Source organism: Actinia tenebrosa, unplaced genomic scaffold, assembly GCF_029948245.1.
Source record: "Actinia tenebrosa isolate PJP-AT-01 unplaced genomic scaffold, QUT_ActTen_1.0 PGA_scaffold10__47_contigs__length_13832649, whole genome shotgun sequence".
Taxonomy (NCBI): Eukaryota; Metazoa; Cnidaria; class Anthozoa; order Actiniaria; family Actiniidae; genus Actinia; species Actinia tenebrosa.
In genome coordinates this window covers 9,915,274-9,933,062 of record NW_028292570.1, presented here as the reverse complement: position 1 = coordinate 9,933,062, position 17,789 = coordinate 9,915,274, and the positions used below count along the sequence as shown (strand labels likewise).

At 38.3% G+C, this 17,789-nt stretch overlaps 2 protein-coding genes across 2 annotated transcripts; both read left to right on the top strand.

Moving 5' to 3' along the window:
- LOC116297336 (uncharacterized) lies at nt 1-16,868 on the top strand. The gene is made up of 2 exons (XM_031705557.2): nt 1-122; nt 13,460-16,868. The coding sequence occupies exon 2, from the start codon at nt 13,475-13,477 to the stop codon at nt 15,701-15,703; it is 2,229 nt and encodes a 742-aa protein (XP_031561417.2). The 5' UTR covers nt 1-122; nt 13,460-13,474; the 3' UTR covers nt 15,704-16,868.
- Nucleotides 2,861-3,418, top strand: LOC148912976 (uncharacterized). Its single transcript, XM_089026360.1, has one exon. The coding sequence runs from the start codon at nt 2,861-2,863 to the stop codon at nt 3,416-3,418; it is 558 nt and encodes a 185-aa protein (XP_088882486.1).
- Nucleotides 16,869-17,789: the final 921 nt, after the last annotated feature.

The window sequence follows — 17,789 nt, the reverse complement described above, 5'->3', positions numbered from 1 at the left end:
GTCACCTCGAGGTGTCCCCGCTGTTCGCTAAGTTTGGTCGACTGTGGCTCGTTATGAACGACATGGACGGTTTCCCATCTCGCAAAGTAGTACTACTTTGATGTTTCAAAATATTGTCCAAGGTAAATGGGAAATTAGTATATGTTTTTATGCCTAAACAAGAAATTTTCGCATATTCTGATTTTCTATTTGTGCTTTTTTGTTCCATACGGTACCCAAGCGCTACGCAATTGAGACATAAACAATTCGAGTTTACCTATGACGTAGTCGAATATTTCCGATAATATTCTACAAAGACGCGTTCTATATAACTATAGTACAAAATTGAGCTTATTGACATCGGTGGTTTTGAAAACTAGCCAGGTTAATACATAAAAATCGATAAAATAGTATTTATTTTCGACACACAATGCGATTACTTGAGCAGTTACGCTATCATGACTAAGCTGAAATTTTGACCTTTAGGACGTTTATGATTTGGGCTCTAGAAATTTGTAGTTTAAGTAGACCAACTTGTTTTTTACATTTTCTGAAAGCGGTAACATTGTACTATAGCTGTATTATCTTTTTGTATCACCAGTCCATGTAGCAATTCACTTTTTTGAACCCTCAATTTTGCTACTTTTATGATCTCGCAAAACTAGTAATAAAAATTTTAAAAAAAAAGAAAATTCGAGAAAATATTTAGTTTACAATAATATGCAGGTTCAAACATACCAAATTGTCGAGCTTTATCTGAGTTATAATATTCAGTAAATTGTTTTTAAAGACGTCTTCAGTTTGAGTTTTAAATATTTTTTTGTGTGTATGCATATGAAAGGCCAGTAAATTATGCTATTTGGGTCGCGAAAGTAAAAATGTCGCCGTTCACTTAAAATAAAAACTTGATTTCTCTATATTTTCATGAAATAATATAAGTCACCGAGACCTTCTTCTGGCAAAGTTTGAGAATTTTCGATTTTTTTCATTTTGCACACCTCTGGTCGATATTTACAGACCCCCGCTCTTTTAAAAGTCACCATTGATTTACAATCTAGTAAACTGCGTCCTAGAATAATGACTAGAACTTTGAGACTACCAAGCTACAAAGTTTAAAGCATTTTTGAATAGTATTTCCGGCTTATTCTAAGTAACTCTTGGTGATTTTTTAATACGTGGCTCACTGGGCTATTGGCAGCTATTGCGTGACATTTAAAATATTGATTTCCTGTTCTTAAGAGTATCATATTTAAAAAGAACCTCCCAAAATTAGGGGATTTGGGAATTATGAGGACAATCAAGTGAATACGGACGAAGTTATCGACGATCAAAGTTGAGTATTTTTATAAGGAATGTATGTTGGTGGGCAAGATGTTACCCTACACCATACATTCTTTGTAAAAATACTCAACTTTGATCGTCTGTAATTTCGTCCAGGTTTACTGGATTGACCCCATAATTTCCAAATTCCCTAATTTTAGCATTTTCTTTTTAATTGGGATATTTGTAAGGACAGGTTGTCAAAAATTTTAAATGTCACGCAGTACCTGCCAAGAGCCCATTTTGTACTTTGTTTATACCTGAATGAACTCCGAGTCGTATGTTTTGTTTATAATGTTTTCTATATTATAACTTTATAAGTTTTATTAATATATCTTCGTGTTTTGAGAGGATTATTCTAGTGAATGTATTAAGGGTCGTTTTGTCAAATAATTCAGGGGATATTACAGCGTGTTTGTGGTAGAAAAGACAAGTTTTTGTATTATATTATTTGATATAAAGACGTGTGAGGTCACAAAGAATAAACTAATAATAGCTTGAAGCAAAGGACGTTGAAAGTGTATATCAAGGGGAAAAAATATTTTCAAAATCACTTATATGTGAACAGTGTAGTAGTATGGTTGCAGTATTTTTGTATGTGGACTTCTCTTTTCAGAGATATAAACATTTGAAATATCAATATGCAAATGAGATGTCGTAAATTCCAGAATGTGTTACATTTTGCAGTGTGATTTACGACAAGTGTTCTGAAGTGAAATAACCCAAAAGTGTACAAAGCCATATATTTCAGTTATAAGGATGATTTGCAAATGAAAAAACAGCCGAGTACTTTCCACAAAAGCATTTTTGTATAAAAAATTAATCTTGAATTTACGTCATCTCATTTGCATATTGATATTTTAAATGTTTATATCTCCGAAAAGAAATTTTCACATAAGAAAATAGTGCAACCATACTTCTACACTATTCACCTATAAGTGATTTTGAAAAAAAATTTTTTCCTTGATATACACTTTAAGAAGAATTTAATAGTCCTGTGTTCTGCATTCTGCATTGACAAAGAATCTAACTCAAGCATGGAGGTTTTCCTTTGTTATGCAGAAGTATTTCAATGAATAAAGTTGGAAAGGATGCTCTTGCACAATCTAATAATTTTATTGCTCCTACTATGAGCTAGCAATATCATCCATGATAAATTTATGAAAATTGCGACAATGCTATTTTTAGAAGCTTAGAATCTGTGTGAAGATGTATTGCATGATGGGGTAGAGAGAGATTATGAATATGTTTGTTCACACAGCATGAAATGAATACCCTTCCCTTCTTAAAACTTGTTATGGGATCCCTCTATGCTTAGTATATTATGGGATATCTTTGATGAATAAACGTGCTTGACAACATGAACTTATAACATGGCGTTTAGAAGCGGGATTTAAAGCTTTCCCAAGCGACTAAAGACAAAATAAAGCTTACAGCAAGAACCAAATACGAGAGTCAAAGAAGAACGTTTTACGCAGACTAGGCTGTAAAACATACACAAATCTACATCGATTTCCCTCGAGACTCGCCAGCATACGTTTATCGAGAGTAAAATCACAAAATGGCAAGATCTTCGATACCGATACCTGCAGCAATGGAAATGCAAGGAGATTTATCTTCAAACTGGGATTTTTTCAAAGACAGTTGGCTAAACTATGCGACAGCGACTTCTTTGAATAACAAGGACGACAACGTTATCGCAGTGACCTTACTGACAGTAATGGACAAAGAATGCTTCAAAGTTAATAAGAATTTGCCAATGACGGAAGAAGAAAGACAGAACCCCATAACTATACTAGACAAACTCACAGAAGAGTTCGAAGGTAAGAAAAACATTATCTATGAAAGGTACGCCTTTAACTCGGGTATACAAAAACCAGCCGAAAGATTTGATTATTTGACTCGACTCAGAGAGCTCATAGCAACGTGTAAGTATGGAACACTAGAGAATGAAATGCTTAGAGACAGAATTGTTATAGGAATCAAGAACAACGAAACACGTGAGAGAATTTTAAGAAAGAAAGATCTTACCCTAGATACAGCCATAAACATATGTCGCAGCAGTGAAATGGCCGCACAACACTTACGGAAAATCGATCATACCGAAGCCATCAGCTAGGTGAAAAGCAAGTCTAAGTCATCACACCCTCACTTGGCTACAGAAGGCAAATACATCAAAAATTGCAAATACTGCGGAGGAGAGCACAAAAAAGGAAACAGTCCAGCATATGGAGAAACCTGCAAAAAACGCCACAAAGAAAAAACACTTAGCAAAACTATGCATGTCAACGAAACCAAGCCAGCGGACACAAAGTCGAAATAAGCCCCGCGAACCAAAAGCAAGAAACAACAAGAAACAACACATACATCAGTGCCAAGAATGCATCAGTAGCAGCAGCGAAGAAGAATGCACAGATAGCGATGAAAGCCTCTACAGCCTACAGCATAACAGCACAAGAAAGAAATTCTGCACAACAGTCATGGTAGAAGCAGATGAAAGCAAAGAAGCACAGCCAATAGTCTTTCAACTGGACACAGGCGCGACATGCAGTACCATTAGCTTGAAAGACTACCACAAAATAACAAGACAGAAACCACAGTCATCCCTAGCCAAGCTAAAGTTATACGACCAGTCAACAATAAAGTCAGAAGGACAATCCAAGCTAAGCTGTACCGCAAACGGGATCACCAAAAAGGTACACTTTCAAGTTGTCAAAGATGTAGCAACCTCCCTTCTTTCGGGTAGTGTCTGTAAAGCTCTACAATTACTGCAATTCAGCGAAAACGTTTACAATGTCAGCACGCAGCTTACAAAGGAACAAGTCTATGTTCAAGAATATGCTTATATATTCACAGGCCTAGGAAAGCTGCCAGGAGTCTACAACATAGAAACGGACCCCAACGTAAAGCCAGTACAGACCAACCCAAGGAGAGTACCTATACCAGTACAAAAAGAGCTAAAGAACAAGATCGAAGAACTGGAGAAAATGGAAATCATTTAGCTAAGGTCACAGAGCCAACCCCATGGATTAGCAATACGGTTGTTGTAAGAAAGTCTAACAAGCTAAGAATATGTCTCGAACCACTAGATCAAATAAAGCTATATACGAAATCACTACCCAACACCCACCATTGAACAAGTAGCACCAAAGCTAACCACTGCCAAGATATTTACCGTTGATGGACCTTGAAGCTATCTAACGACATTCTGCACCCCGTACGGTCGCTACCGATGGCTCCGCATGCCATTCGGCATCACGTCAGCACCGGAGGAATTCCAGCGAAGGCTAGACGATTGCCTCGGAGGTTTGCCGAACATCCAAGCAGTACATGACGACATCATTGTCTATGCAGAGAACGACAAAGAACATGACAATGCCGTGCTAGAGCGATGCAGACAGCGCGGACTGAAACTGAACGAGAAGAAACTGAGATTCAAACTAGATAAGATAACCTATCAAGGACACGTTCTTACAGCAGAAGGAATCTCCGCAGACCCAGACAAAATCCGTGGCATCGTCGAAATGCCGCAACAGAACAGCAAACAAGATATACAGAGACTCATCGGAGTAGTAACATCCATCTCAAAATTTCTGCCACAGCTGAGCACAGTAACAGAACCACTGCGACGGCTCATCGACAAAGACGCATCCTTCGATTGGCTGCCACAACACGAAACTGCGTTCACGTGCATCAATACGATTATAACACAAACACCGACCCCACGTTACTATGACGTCAACAAAGAAGTTACAATCGAATGCGACAGCTCTGAAGTTGGACTTGGCGCAGTCATAACACAAGAAGGACGACCGATTGCGCACGCCTCACCTGCACTAACAAGAGCTGAACGCAATTATGCTCAAAATCGAAAAGGAATGCCTGGCGATAATTTTTGCCACCCAAAGATTCGAACAGTACATTCTGGGTAAAAAAAAGGTACGACTCCACACTGACCATAAGCCACTAGTTACAATCTTCAAGAAGTCTATCCTAACAAGCCCCAAACGTCTTCAGAGAATGAGGTTACAACTACAGAAATACTCACTTGCCTTAGAATACAAAGCAGGACCCAAAATGTATATCAGCGATACCTTATCACGAGCAGTGCTCCCGAACATGCAGTCGACCAGAACTGAAACACCTTACTACCAGATCTTTCAGATCCAAGAGGAACAGAAATTATGTGAAGAGCTAGAAAACATCAGCCACGAAGAAGCACTATTTGTAACAGACTCAAGGTTGAACGCCATCAAGTACGAAACAGCCAAAGACACTTCCATACAGACGCTGATGTCTGTCATCAAGGAAGGATGGCCCGATAGTAAAACCGACGTTCCCTTATGCATTCGAGAATATTGGGCCTACAGAGACGAACTAACAACTCAAAATGGACTCGCGTATCGAGGAACTAGAATCGTTATTCCCACTACCATGAGGACAGAGATGGTCAAAAGAGCTCATGCGTCACACCTTGGAATCCAGTACACCATCAATACAGCGAGAGATATCATGTATTGGCCTAGTATGACAGCTGACCTCACAGAGGCCGTCAACAGCTGTACAACCTGTCAAACGCGACCAACACCACAGAAAGAACCTATGATGTTACACCCAATTCCACAGCTTCCATGGCAAGCAGTAGCCAGCGACTGCTTTGAGCTAGAAGGACAACACTCTGTCATTCTCGTTGACCTTTATTCAGACTGCATCGAAGTTGCCAAGCTCCCCAACATGTCTACAACATCCCTTATCAACCAGATTAAACCCATCTTTGCCACCCACGGGTCACCAGAAGTCCTGATAACGGACAATGGTACCAACTACGTCTCCAAAGAGTTCAAAACTTTTATAAGAACCTGGGACATTACTCATGTCACTTCCAGCCCTCATCACCAGAAATCCAACGGCAAAGCAGAATTTGCTGTAAAGATCATGAAGAACCTTATAAAAAGAGCACAAAAGGAAAGACAGGACATATGGAAAGCCATGTTAGAGTGGAGAAACTCATCCACACCTGGCACCACAAGCTCGCCAGCTCAACGACTTATGTCACGACGAACGAGATCGTTTCTACCCTGCATACAACCCCAACGTGTACAAACCCGAAGTTCAAACCAATGTCACCGCTCAAGTTGTACAGAAGAGAAGACGAGCCAAGTTGTGTTATGACCGCCACTCCAAAACACTACCCAAGTTAGTCGTTGGTCGACTGGTAATGGTCAAGGCAAGCCCACAGCGACCTCGCAGTGATTGGAAAGCAAGAACAGTGACAAATGAGACAGCCTCGCCCCGGAGCTGCATTGTTGAAGTTAACGGACGCAGCTATAAGCGCAACAGGACTCACTTGAGAGACACAAAGTGCGAACCACAAAAACCAACCAACCGGCCCATCACAGAAACAAGCCACCGAAACCTCAGTCCGAGAAACTACCATCGCCGCCCCAGTAATCGAGCCTACTTCAACCACTCAAGAAGCAAGTCCCTCACCATCACTTGCACCATCCTAAATCACCAGATCTGGACACGCAGTGAAGAGACAGTCAAGACTTAATGACTTTGATTAGTGACTCTGATTGGCAGCCAATGCTACAGTTGTTGTTAACTTCCAATATGATTGTCAACAGTATTTATTGTTCGTTCACGCATTTATCTTTTTTCAGTTAAACAAAGGGAGATGTTATGGGATCCCTCTATGCTTAGTATATTATGGGATATCTTAGGTGAATAAACGTGCTTGACGACATGAACTTATAACAAAACTACTACAGCCAAATGCCGCATACCAGTAATAAAACATTAATCAATATTAATAACAGCTCTTAATGATTAAAGCACTTTACTGTATATGTTATATCAGCGTGGACCGGCCATTGACTTAGATTATAATGTAGGAAATTGTGGGATTTTAATTGCTATTGACTTCAGCATACTTGTTTACACAGGGTATAGTAACTGGGGCGGTATGTTGATATGCTTTATATTGTTTAATCAATGCATTGTGACTGGCTGTCACATACGTTAAGTGACGTTTGGCAGATTCTGTCTTTACAGATTGTACAACACAAGTGACTGCACTTCAAATTATGGCATCAATCCCTCCTTTTTTTGCTTCAAATCTTCTGCTTTTTTGCTAAAGAAATCTGTTAATACCTCCGTAACAATTTAGATAAAAAACAAAAAAATGATTTTTTGCTGTTTGCAGTACAGGGATTTTGGCATTGGAGATAACGATTTCATGTAATTTTCATGGGTTTAGAATAGTTAAATGATTGTTCCGTACGCGGATTCTAAAACTAGTATTACTGAATACATACAAAAAGTAGCTCAGGAGAATTGGAATGAAGAAATAGGAAATAAACTACATGAAATAAAACCTGATTTAAATAAATTATCGCGTATTAAACATACTTCTAAAAAAGATGAGGTTGTTGAGGTACGTCTTCACATTAGACACTTTAGTAAAACTAATTATTTCCTTTTTAAGGGTGAACCACCCCCTGCGTGCATTCCATGTCACGGGATGTCCTTTAAGTATAAAGCAACTTTTATTGGAAAACACCTAAATGGCGCACGGTCGATTGTTGTACATGTAAATGAGGCATCCAGGGCCAAATGCAAAGAAACAATATCGTGTCAATGCAAAGTATACACTTGCTCACTTGTTCTGTCTTTCTTTTCTTCTACATTCAGGATAGTGCCATTTTTCAGCATCAATTTATAAGAAAATGCTGTTAATTTGTAAATTTGGCCGTTGGATGCCTCGCTTTAAACCGGCCGTGCGCCATTTTGGATTTAGGTGTATGAGCTGATACAGCACATGTTAGATAATTTCACTATAGCGTAACTAAATGGTTTGAAAGAATTGTTTGATCCTTTTAATACTTTTACTATCCAGGCCCGTAGCTAGGCTTTTTGTTGGAGGGGTGCTAATTTACAAAAAGTGGACCAACCATATACTTCATTTTTTAAAAGTCCCATAGGACGCATAGGTATAGATAAATTATATACTGAACAAACAATAGTTAAATCGTGCAAATCTCGTGGATTGACATGACTTCGCAGCGGCTTTTCGTTTTCTATTTTCTTGTTCACGTCTTCCCATTTCTAGAGTTTCGGTGACTTTTCAATGGGATTAGACTAACAATTTTTGTGAATACAGTCGATTGCTGCTACCGTCCACTGACTCTAACATGTTAATGTCTGTTACAGTAAACTTAAAAGCAAAACTTGCTTAAACTTCAAAGTTCCACCGTCTATTATTACCTATAATTAGTTGACAGACATTTGCTAATGAGTTTAATAGGCAGTGAAACTTTGAAGTCTGACTTTGCCGATAAAACATGTTCTTGTCTAGACAGTGGACGCTTAGACGGTTAAATTGGGAGCGAACAAAAATTAAGGAAATATACGCGTATAGTGGTTCTCGCTGCGGGTTTTATTTCAGTTGCATACTTTTCTAATAATCAACCAGAATCTGTATAGAGAAGCGTTGTTGTATCATCAGATGAAAAAGTAAAATTGATTTTTTTTACTTAGTTTTACGAGAAAATATCATCATATCATGCGAACGCACCCCCTGCACCCCCACCCCCCACCCTAGCTACGGGTCTGCTATCTTCCAATTTCTTAAAGAGATTAACTTTGATAATCCTCGTTTCCGTTTTGTTAATTAGAAAGATTTACAAACCGAAAGAAGTTTATTATAATAAATAATAATAATAATAATAAATATTTCTTATATAGCGCCTCTTCCATAAATGTCCAGTGGCGCTTTACAATAAATTCAAAACTAAATTATCCTAAAAAATACTAGACCTAAAAAAGAAAAATTAAATCAAGAGCTAAAGTACCTTAAAATTACTTAATAAAATATTAATAAAATTGCAATAATATCCCTAAATAATTCCTAAAAATATATAAATAATCAAAAAGTGCTCTAGTTTTTGACGTGGCTTAAATAAAATCGCTATATACCGATTTAAACAGATGCGTTTTCAATTTAGACTTAAAGCATTCTAAAGATTGGCATAGTCTTATATTCTGTGGCAGGTCATTCCATAATATAGGCGCAGAGATAGAAAATGAGCGTTTGCCATACGATTCTAAGTTATAAATTGGAACTACTAATTTCTTATCTGATACTGATCTTAGAGTACGCCTAGGTGTGTAAACTTCTAAAAGATCATTAATATACTGTGGTGCTAATCCAGCTAAAGCCTTATAAGTAATTAGCAGTATCTTATACTTAATTCTTTCCTTGATCGGCAACCAATGTAGCTTGAACATTATAGGTGTTATATGGTCTCTTTTCTTTGTTAGGGTAACTACTCGTGCTGCTGCATTTTGAACCTTCTGAATTCGCTCTAGCAGAGTGTTTGGTAGTCCATGTAACAGTGCATTTCCAAAATCCAATCGAGACGTAACCAGAGCGTGTACTAATATCTCTGCAAATTTAAAGCTGAGATATTTCCTTATCTTGCTGATTTTCCTTAAATAATAGAAGCCAGATTTACAGATGGTTGTTACATGCGCCTCCATAGTTAAGTTAGAGTCCATGATAGCCCCAATGTTCCTCGCCTTTGAGGATGGAATGATAACATCATCGCATACAGCAGTAGAGGTTAGAGTTGGAGGGGGGCGATGTCGAGCAGATAGCACCAATATCTCCGTCTTTTCGCTGTTTAACTTTAGCTTATTCGCAGTCATCCACTTATCCAATGTGCGAACACAAGTTTCAATCTTTGACTTTGCTGTAATCAGTTCACCTGGGTCAGACGTTTTAAAAGAAATATATAGCTGCGTATCATCGGCATAAAGATGAAAGTCAATGCCTAATGATCTCATGAGATCTCCAAGTGGTGCTATATACAGCGAGAAAAGCACTGGCCCTAAAATACTTCCTTGTGGAATACCAGATTGTAAGATACGTTCAGTAGACTGACCACCCAAGACATGAACTGTAAGTATTCTATCAGTAAGATACGATTTGAACCATTTATAAGCCTTGTCAGCAATTCCGTATCTGGAAGAGAGCCTGCACAGTAAAATTTCATGGTCTATCGTATCGAAGGCAGCAGAGAGGTCCAGAAGCACCAAGATCACTGAGTTCTTGTTATCGATAGCTCGTAAGATATCATTTTGGACCTTCACCAACGCTGTCTCAGTACTGTGGTACTTTTTATACGCGGATTGCAGGGGCTCATCTAGCCTGTTTCTTGTGACATGCTGTTCTAGCTGACTTGCTACTACCTTCTCTATACATTTAGATACAAATTTGAAATTTGAAATTGAACGAAAGTTTGAAAATTCGTCAGTGCTGAGGGTATCCTTCTTAAGTCGTGGGTCAAGAACAGCACATTTCAAATTAACAGGTACAGTAGCTGTCTCCAGAGAGCTGTTAATTATTCTGGTGATAAATGGTAAGAGATCAGTGAAGCATTCCATCAGTATCTTTGCAGGAATTGGATCAAGGATGCATGACTTCTTAGCTATTTTCTTTATAAGCAGATAGTTCCTCCGTAGTCGTTGGTGTAAACGATTTAAGCTTGGCTTTACTCGATAGTGAGATTGTCTCTGTATTATCAAGACTTGTTTGATTCGTAGATTTTGTTAACAAAACCTTTCTGATGGCATTTATTTTGTTGTCGAAAAAATCTGCAAACTCATTTGGAAGTTCTTCAGATGAATTACATGAAGGATATTTTCTTTCTGCTGTCCCTTTAAACATTCTCTCTATTTTCTTGAAAAGTTCTCCTTGGTCGGACCCACAGTCACTTATCATGTCTTTGTAAAAGTTGGTCTTTGCTGTGCAGATAAGCCTATTTACGACAACACATTGTTGGGTATAGCGCTCTCGGTCCACTGTAAGTCTTGAGGTCCTCCATCGACGTTCCAAGCGTCTCTTTATGATCTTCTGTTCTTGAATCTCAGGAGTATACCAGGGAGTAGGAGGACGCTGTGTTATCATCTTGCTTTTAACTGGTGCATAGGCGTCCAGTAGTGTAGACAGTGTGCTTTCATAAGACTCAACAAGATTAGATGTACTGGATGCTTCAGGGAAACCAGCATTTTTTAGATCATCACGAAACGAATCAAGATTTATCGATTTTATGTTTCTGAAACTCACTTGCTTCCTTATATGTGTTGGTTTAGCAAGTAACAGTTTGCAGTTCACCGCAGAATGATCAGAGATGACAGGGTCAATCACATCAATATTCGATACAAATTTGTCCTCGGATCTAGTTAGAAGCAGGTCCAGGGTATGGCCCTTCTTGTGAGTAGCGGTACGCACATGGTTTTTGTAGTCAAATGATGTGATAAGATCAAGGAACTTCTTAGCTGAAACATTATTTTCATCATTCACATGAAAATTAAAATCCCCTGCGATGAGGACATTTCCACTACCACGGTCAGGTACAAGTTCTTCAAGTAGAGTTGAGAATTCGCTGAAAAAGATGGATTCATTTAAGTTATTTCCTTTTGACCGTGGAGGCCGATATAAAACAATTATTCGTATAGACTTTGATACTGATTTCACGGTTAAATCCATATGCTCAAACGATTGAAACTTCAGATTCTTGTTATTGTGCTTTAGATGCAAAGACTTTCTATAGACAACAGCAACTCCACCGCCACGTGTTTCTCTCGGGACATGTAGAAATGCATAACCATCGGGCACAATCTCGTTTATTTCCATTTCGTCGATGTTCCCGGGAGAAAGCCAGGTTTCTGTTAAAGCCATGATATCTACTTTGCGGTCAACAACGTAATCATGCACGAGTGATGCTTTGTTTTTAAGTGATCTTGTATTTAATAAGCTGAAATGCATCGCTGAACTTGGTTTGAAAGACGGAACCATAGGTGTACGTGCAATTGTAATCAAATTGTTCTGCTTGGGTCGTTTATAATACATGTTCATATTCCTGGGCCGTGCTGTAATTCTTGTTGGAATGGGGAGGTATTGTTCACTGTTCCATTGCTCATTAGTATTCAAAGTCGACCATGTATGAGCAAAACCTGAAATAAAGTCTTGAAAATTGCGATGTGGAAGACTGCAATAATCCTCCAATAAAGTATGTTGTTGACCACCAATCCTAGTTGTCGGTGTGACAAGGTTTCTGCGTAGATTATTAAACCTATATTGGTCATGACTTACATTTGTGAGAAAAGAATCATAGTCGTTCCAATGGGTTACGATCTCAGGGTTTGAAGTAAGACCAGAAATGCCATTACTGAGAAGTTGAGTTTGATCCAGAACTTGTGTTCTTGTTTTTCTTCGCGTGATTCTTGTATCCTCTGGTCCTGGCTGTGGATGCACATCGCCACAGAGACTAAAATATGCTTCCAAGATAACACTGGAGTCAAACGGTAGAACAACTAAAGTGGCTCCCCGTGAAGAATATTTGACGACAGCGACACTGAGCGAAGTTGAACAGCGACAATTTAAAACTAGACGTGGTGTAAATGGTAGAAATGAAATGCCACAAGAACTGTTTGCTATCAATAAAACGAAAAACGCCAAAAGTCGGAGCACACTAAAACCATGACCAGCCGCCATGTATACACGGCGGTATATATTAATAATACCTACGTACAAGCTGACAACATTTCGGTAATGTGAAGCACCACTGCCGCCAATAAGAAAGCTTTCAATGAAGAGGTCTTGTCTTTTTGCTAATCTATGCGAATGAAAGTATTGTAAGTAATCCCTATATTAATATGCAAGGGAATTAAAACGTTGAAAAGAATTCACTTTTTTTTCACACGGCGTACATAAAAAGCCAATGCACATATGCTATTTAACTCGATATTGTCAAGTTATTCAGTTCGATATACGCAATATAGGTGTCACATCCAGCAGCGCAACGTTTTTGTGTGCTTTATAATTGAAGATATGCCTTTAGACCGGACAGAACTAGGTTAAAAAAGGTATAGAATGTATTTGCCTTCTGAACTGAATTTAGTTACCTTTTCTTTACTTATTTAATGTTTTTAACATGATTAAGGGATAAATTTATCAACAGTGAAATAAATTTGGTAATATTCTAAAAACCTCGTACATGAAGAATTAAGGGTGTTCAGTAGGGTGTTCATAAAAAATAAGCCAGTACATATTTTGGTAACTCGGCTAACGACTCCTCATGTTATCTTTTATCAGGTTGCATACGTCGTCATGGAGGAAGATTTATTAAGGAAAACTTACCTGTTGATCAACTGTTTAAACTTAAATGGCGCATCCATGGAATTCATTAAGTGTAGAATCTCGTGTTTTAAAGCAATGGAAACAATGTATAAAATTGCAAACCTGGGTAAGGGTGCCATGAATGGTTATTTTCTTGGAAGTCAGATAGAAGGGTGTACATTACTAGGGCTAGACTCGGATGAAGACATCATGTTTGTAAACACTGATATCACCGTTTTAGCCGATGTCAACGATTTTATCCCAAAAGAGTCAGAGGAAGTGATATACAGCAGAATTTCAAAACTTGATCAAAGAAATGAGATTCTACAGAAGACGAGTTACAAACCTGAAATGCCATTCGGTCTGATATCGGAGGAAGGTGTAACTCCTGGATATGTAAATATCATTACTATCAACAAAGAGACAGGTAGACCTCTTACAGAGGAGAATGAAAATCCGTTGTCACACCTTTGTGACATAGATGAAAATGGACATATGCTTTTCAGTGCAGAAAAATTACAAAGCAGAATTGGAGATGCTCGCCCTTCAAGATACAAACATGGACCAGCAATGACAGAGGATTCGACAAGAGAGTTCAAGTCCTCAGATCTTGTTTATGGCTTACAGACTTTGTCGTGGCCAAAATCAGCGGATGAATGGAAAACTAGAGAAAGAAGGTATAATTGGCCACGGGCACAAACTCTGCAACTTGCCAAAGATGGATGTTTTCTAGTTCCTGTTTCATCGTCTAAAACTTCACCACCCACAGAATGGCGATTATCGTTCACACTGCTGGAAAGGGAACTGATTTGGACATGGAATGCCATACAGTACAAATGTTTTATGCTTCTGAAGATAGTCAAAAGAGATCTAATAGAACCTAACGTTGCAAACTCCATCACTTCCTATCATATGAAGACGCTGATGTTTTGGTTGTCAGAAGAAATGGATTCCACGTTTTGGAGCATCCAGAACTTTCATAATTGTATTAGACAGTGTCTGGAGAAACTCACGGAATATGTTCTTGAAGAGCGTTGCCCACATTATTTCATTAGAACAAGCAATCTGTTAAGAGGCAAACTCTCCTTAGAAGAAAAAGAAAAGGTGATATCCATTCTTACGACGTTTATAGACAATCTTTGGACTAAAGTGTTTGAACTTCCTAGTCTACGTGGTGTTTCTCAAAACATCGAACAAGGACTGACCGAATGCTTCGTTGACCTGCAGTCTGCAGCTCTCAGAAACCCAGTGTTGCTGAATGAGATAACAAATCTACGCATCAGCGTTCTGATCAGTTTTGCCACATCTGCAATGAAGCCTGCATTTCAGCTACTAACTGATGGTGATTTAAACGTAGCTATTGAAAAGCATACGGACTATCGTCGGTTACTGTCCAGGCTACATTCAAATGACGAGGAACACTTAAATCTCGTCAACGCCATACATCATTTAATAGACATCAGCTTAGGTGCGCAGTTGTGTTCGTCAGCCTGTTGCGTTAAAGATGAACCGGAAAAGTTAGATCTTCTACAAAAATCTGAAAGTTTGCTGAAAAGAGGTGAATGTCTCGATACGTCATCGGGCAAGTTAGAGTTAGCAACGTTGTACTTTGTTAAGGGAAACTTAAAACAAGCACTTTGCTGTATTCGTGAAGTCATGGTCAAAGAAGATGTTATGCCCTTGTCTGGATTCGAACCCAGGAATCCTGATAGCATATCTTTAGAGCTGGTTCTTGATGTCATTTTAAGAAACCAAGATCCTGTATCATTACTGGGCAATTACGGAGCACTAGAGATTATATTTCTGCCTTCAGAAATCCATTCTGCCCCCGACGCTGTAAAATTTGAAATAAATCGGGCTATGATTGCGGTGAAAGATCTAGATATTGGATTGGACGATCCATTGAGATGGGTTGCGTTAGATTCCAGATTTTATGCGCTCTTGCTAGAGTTTCTTATATTACATAAACAAAATGTCCTTTCCGAAAGGGACAGCACATTGTCGAAACTTCGAAAATACGTAAAAACACCGGGTATCCCCGTGTTACGGCGAGTGACGGCCCTAAATATAGTTGGACATTGCCTGGCTTTGGTCGGCGATTTGCAGTGGGCCCTTGATATTTTCATGGGGTCTCTCATCATACAGAACCGTCACAATGCAGCTGCGTGGCATCTGGCACTGATTGCTTGGAAAGAACTGAACAGGCTCAGTGTGAGATGAAGCGCGTAATTAACTAACACGTAGTAGAGGCCAGAACGTTACTTTCCCGAATCAGTGTAAGGTCTGTATCTGTTTTGTCATACAGACTTTTAACGCCAAATAAAAGCGACTATTTTGTCCCACTCATATATATATATACACTCGATTTACACTCGATTGCAGAAACGTTAAGTATACATTTATACAAATATCTAATGAGATGCATATTGCAAAATAACTATTTTCAACGCTTAAAACCAACTGATTTATAATCTGTACGATCTAATAGTCAAGAAAATAATATTTTGACAGTCATTGAATGAAACAAACAATAAATAAAGCGATTTTTCCGTTTTGCATATCATTAAATGTACTGAATAAATTAGATATTCGTATAAATGTATACTACAACGTTTCTGCGATCGATCGAGTGTGTGTGTGTATATATATATATATACACTCGATTGCAGAAACGTTGTATACATGTATATATCAGTGCTATCAAAAATTTGTTTCATTGCAAAAAAAAAAGCGAAAAGTCTTAAGTTCCTTCTAAGAGTAGCAGACTGATACACAATTGCAAATTTTAATTAACAGGCCTTGGAAAAAGCTTATTGGCAATGTCAGGATTTTTCATGTCCTTTTTTTTTATTTTTTTATTTTTTATTTTATTATTATTATTTATTTGCTAGTAGTTATTTTCCCCTCGCATTGCTTCATAAGCATACCCCATCTTTCAATTTTCAACTGTTTTGATACACTAAAATACTAAAAGATAAGATGGTTGTTAGGAGTGTGCTTGCATCCCCCTCATAAACGGTTGTGGTTGGGGTATACTTTCCTGGTAATTGGTTCATCATTAATTCCTTTTGTTGAATCAGTTTTCAACAATTTCTTAAACCTAGAACTGAAATGGTCCTTATGAGTGATATTGAGGGTGAGACCTTTTTTGTGAAAATATTTTTGAAAATATTTTAAAAAATAGTTTATGTATTCCACTGTATGCATTTATCAAAATTAATGATGACCACTTTCAGGTAATGTTTTTTTCCCCTTATATATCATTATTGTAACACTTTCGTCTGTCTAACCACAGGTAGCCCAAGCTTGGTTTCTGTGGTATCCTATTATAAGGAAATGTATGGAGATTCATCAAAAATTTCAATAAAATCATTGAAACGTGAAATGAAGCCCCGAAATTTTACCCGATCATTGAGAAATAGCACTTCTTTCGCTCTGCGTGGTTATTTTTTTAATTCAGCCCGTTTTAAGATTTTTTCCCCCTCCAGTAAGAAATAAGAGAAGGTTGGAAACTCGAGGCCCAAAAGCGAACCATCACGAGTCTTTGAAACCTCGTACGTCTTCGAATTTCCTTTCCAGCGCCAAATTTTTGTCATAACCCTTCTCTCATAACCCTTCTCTCACATCCCTCTCACATCCGCATTAGAGATTAGTCTTCGCGTCTTTAAGCCATGAAATTTGCCTGTATTCACATACTACCTCGCTTGTTCTGACCCGTACTTGGAGCTCACTGTACACCAGTTTAACGGATTTCTTTCGGCAACCGACCCGAGGTCACGCCGGAAGTCTTCGTATCGTAAATGATAAGTTAAATACTTTTGTATCTTAGTTCGTTAAAAAAACACTCGCCATAATTTCGAAGAAAGACTATATCCAAATCCAATAGTCTTTCTTCGAAATTATGGTGAGTGTTTTTTTAACGAACTAAGATACAAAAGTATTTAACTTCTAATTTCGAAGAAACACTATATCCAAATCCAATCCGCATTTACGACACGAAGACTTCCGGCGTGACCTCGGGTCGGTTGCCGAAAGAAATCCGTTAAACTGGTGTACAGTGAGCTCCAAGTACGGGTCAGAACAAGCGAGGTAGTATGTGAATACAGGCAAATTTCATGGCTTAAAGACGCGAAGACTAATCTCTAATGCGACTTTCTCGGTTCTATAGGGATGTGAGAGAAGGGTTATGACAAAAATTTGGCGCTGGAAAGGAAATTCGAAGACGTACGAGGTTTCAAAGACTCGTGATGGTTCGCTTTTGGGCCTCGAGTTTCCAACCTTCTCTTATTTCTTACTGGAGGGGGAA

Excerpts from the sequence above, each read along its gene's own strand:
- LOC148912976 (XM_089026360.1), top strand. The coding sequence starts at position 2,861 with ATGGCAAGATCTTCGATACCGATACCTGCAGCAATGGAAATGCAAGGA.
- LOC116297336 (XM_031705557.2), top strand. The coding sequence starts at position 13,475 with ATGGAGGAAGATTTATTAAGGAAAACTTACCTGTTGATCAACTGTTTA.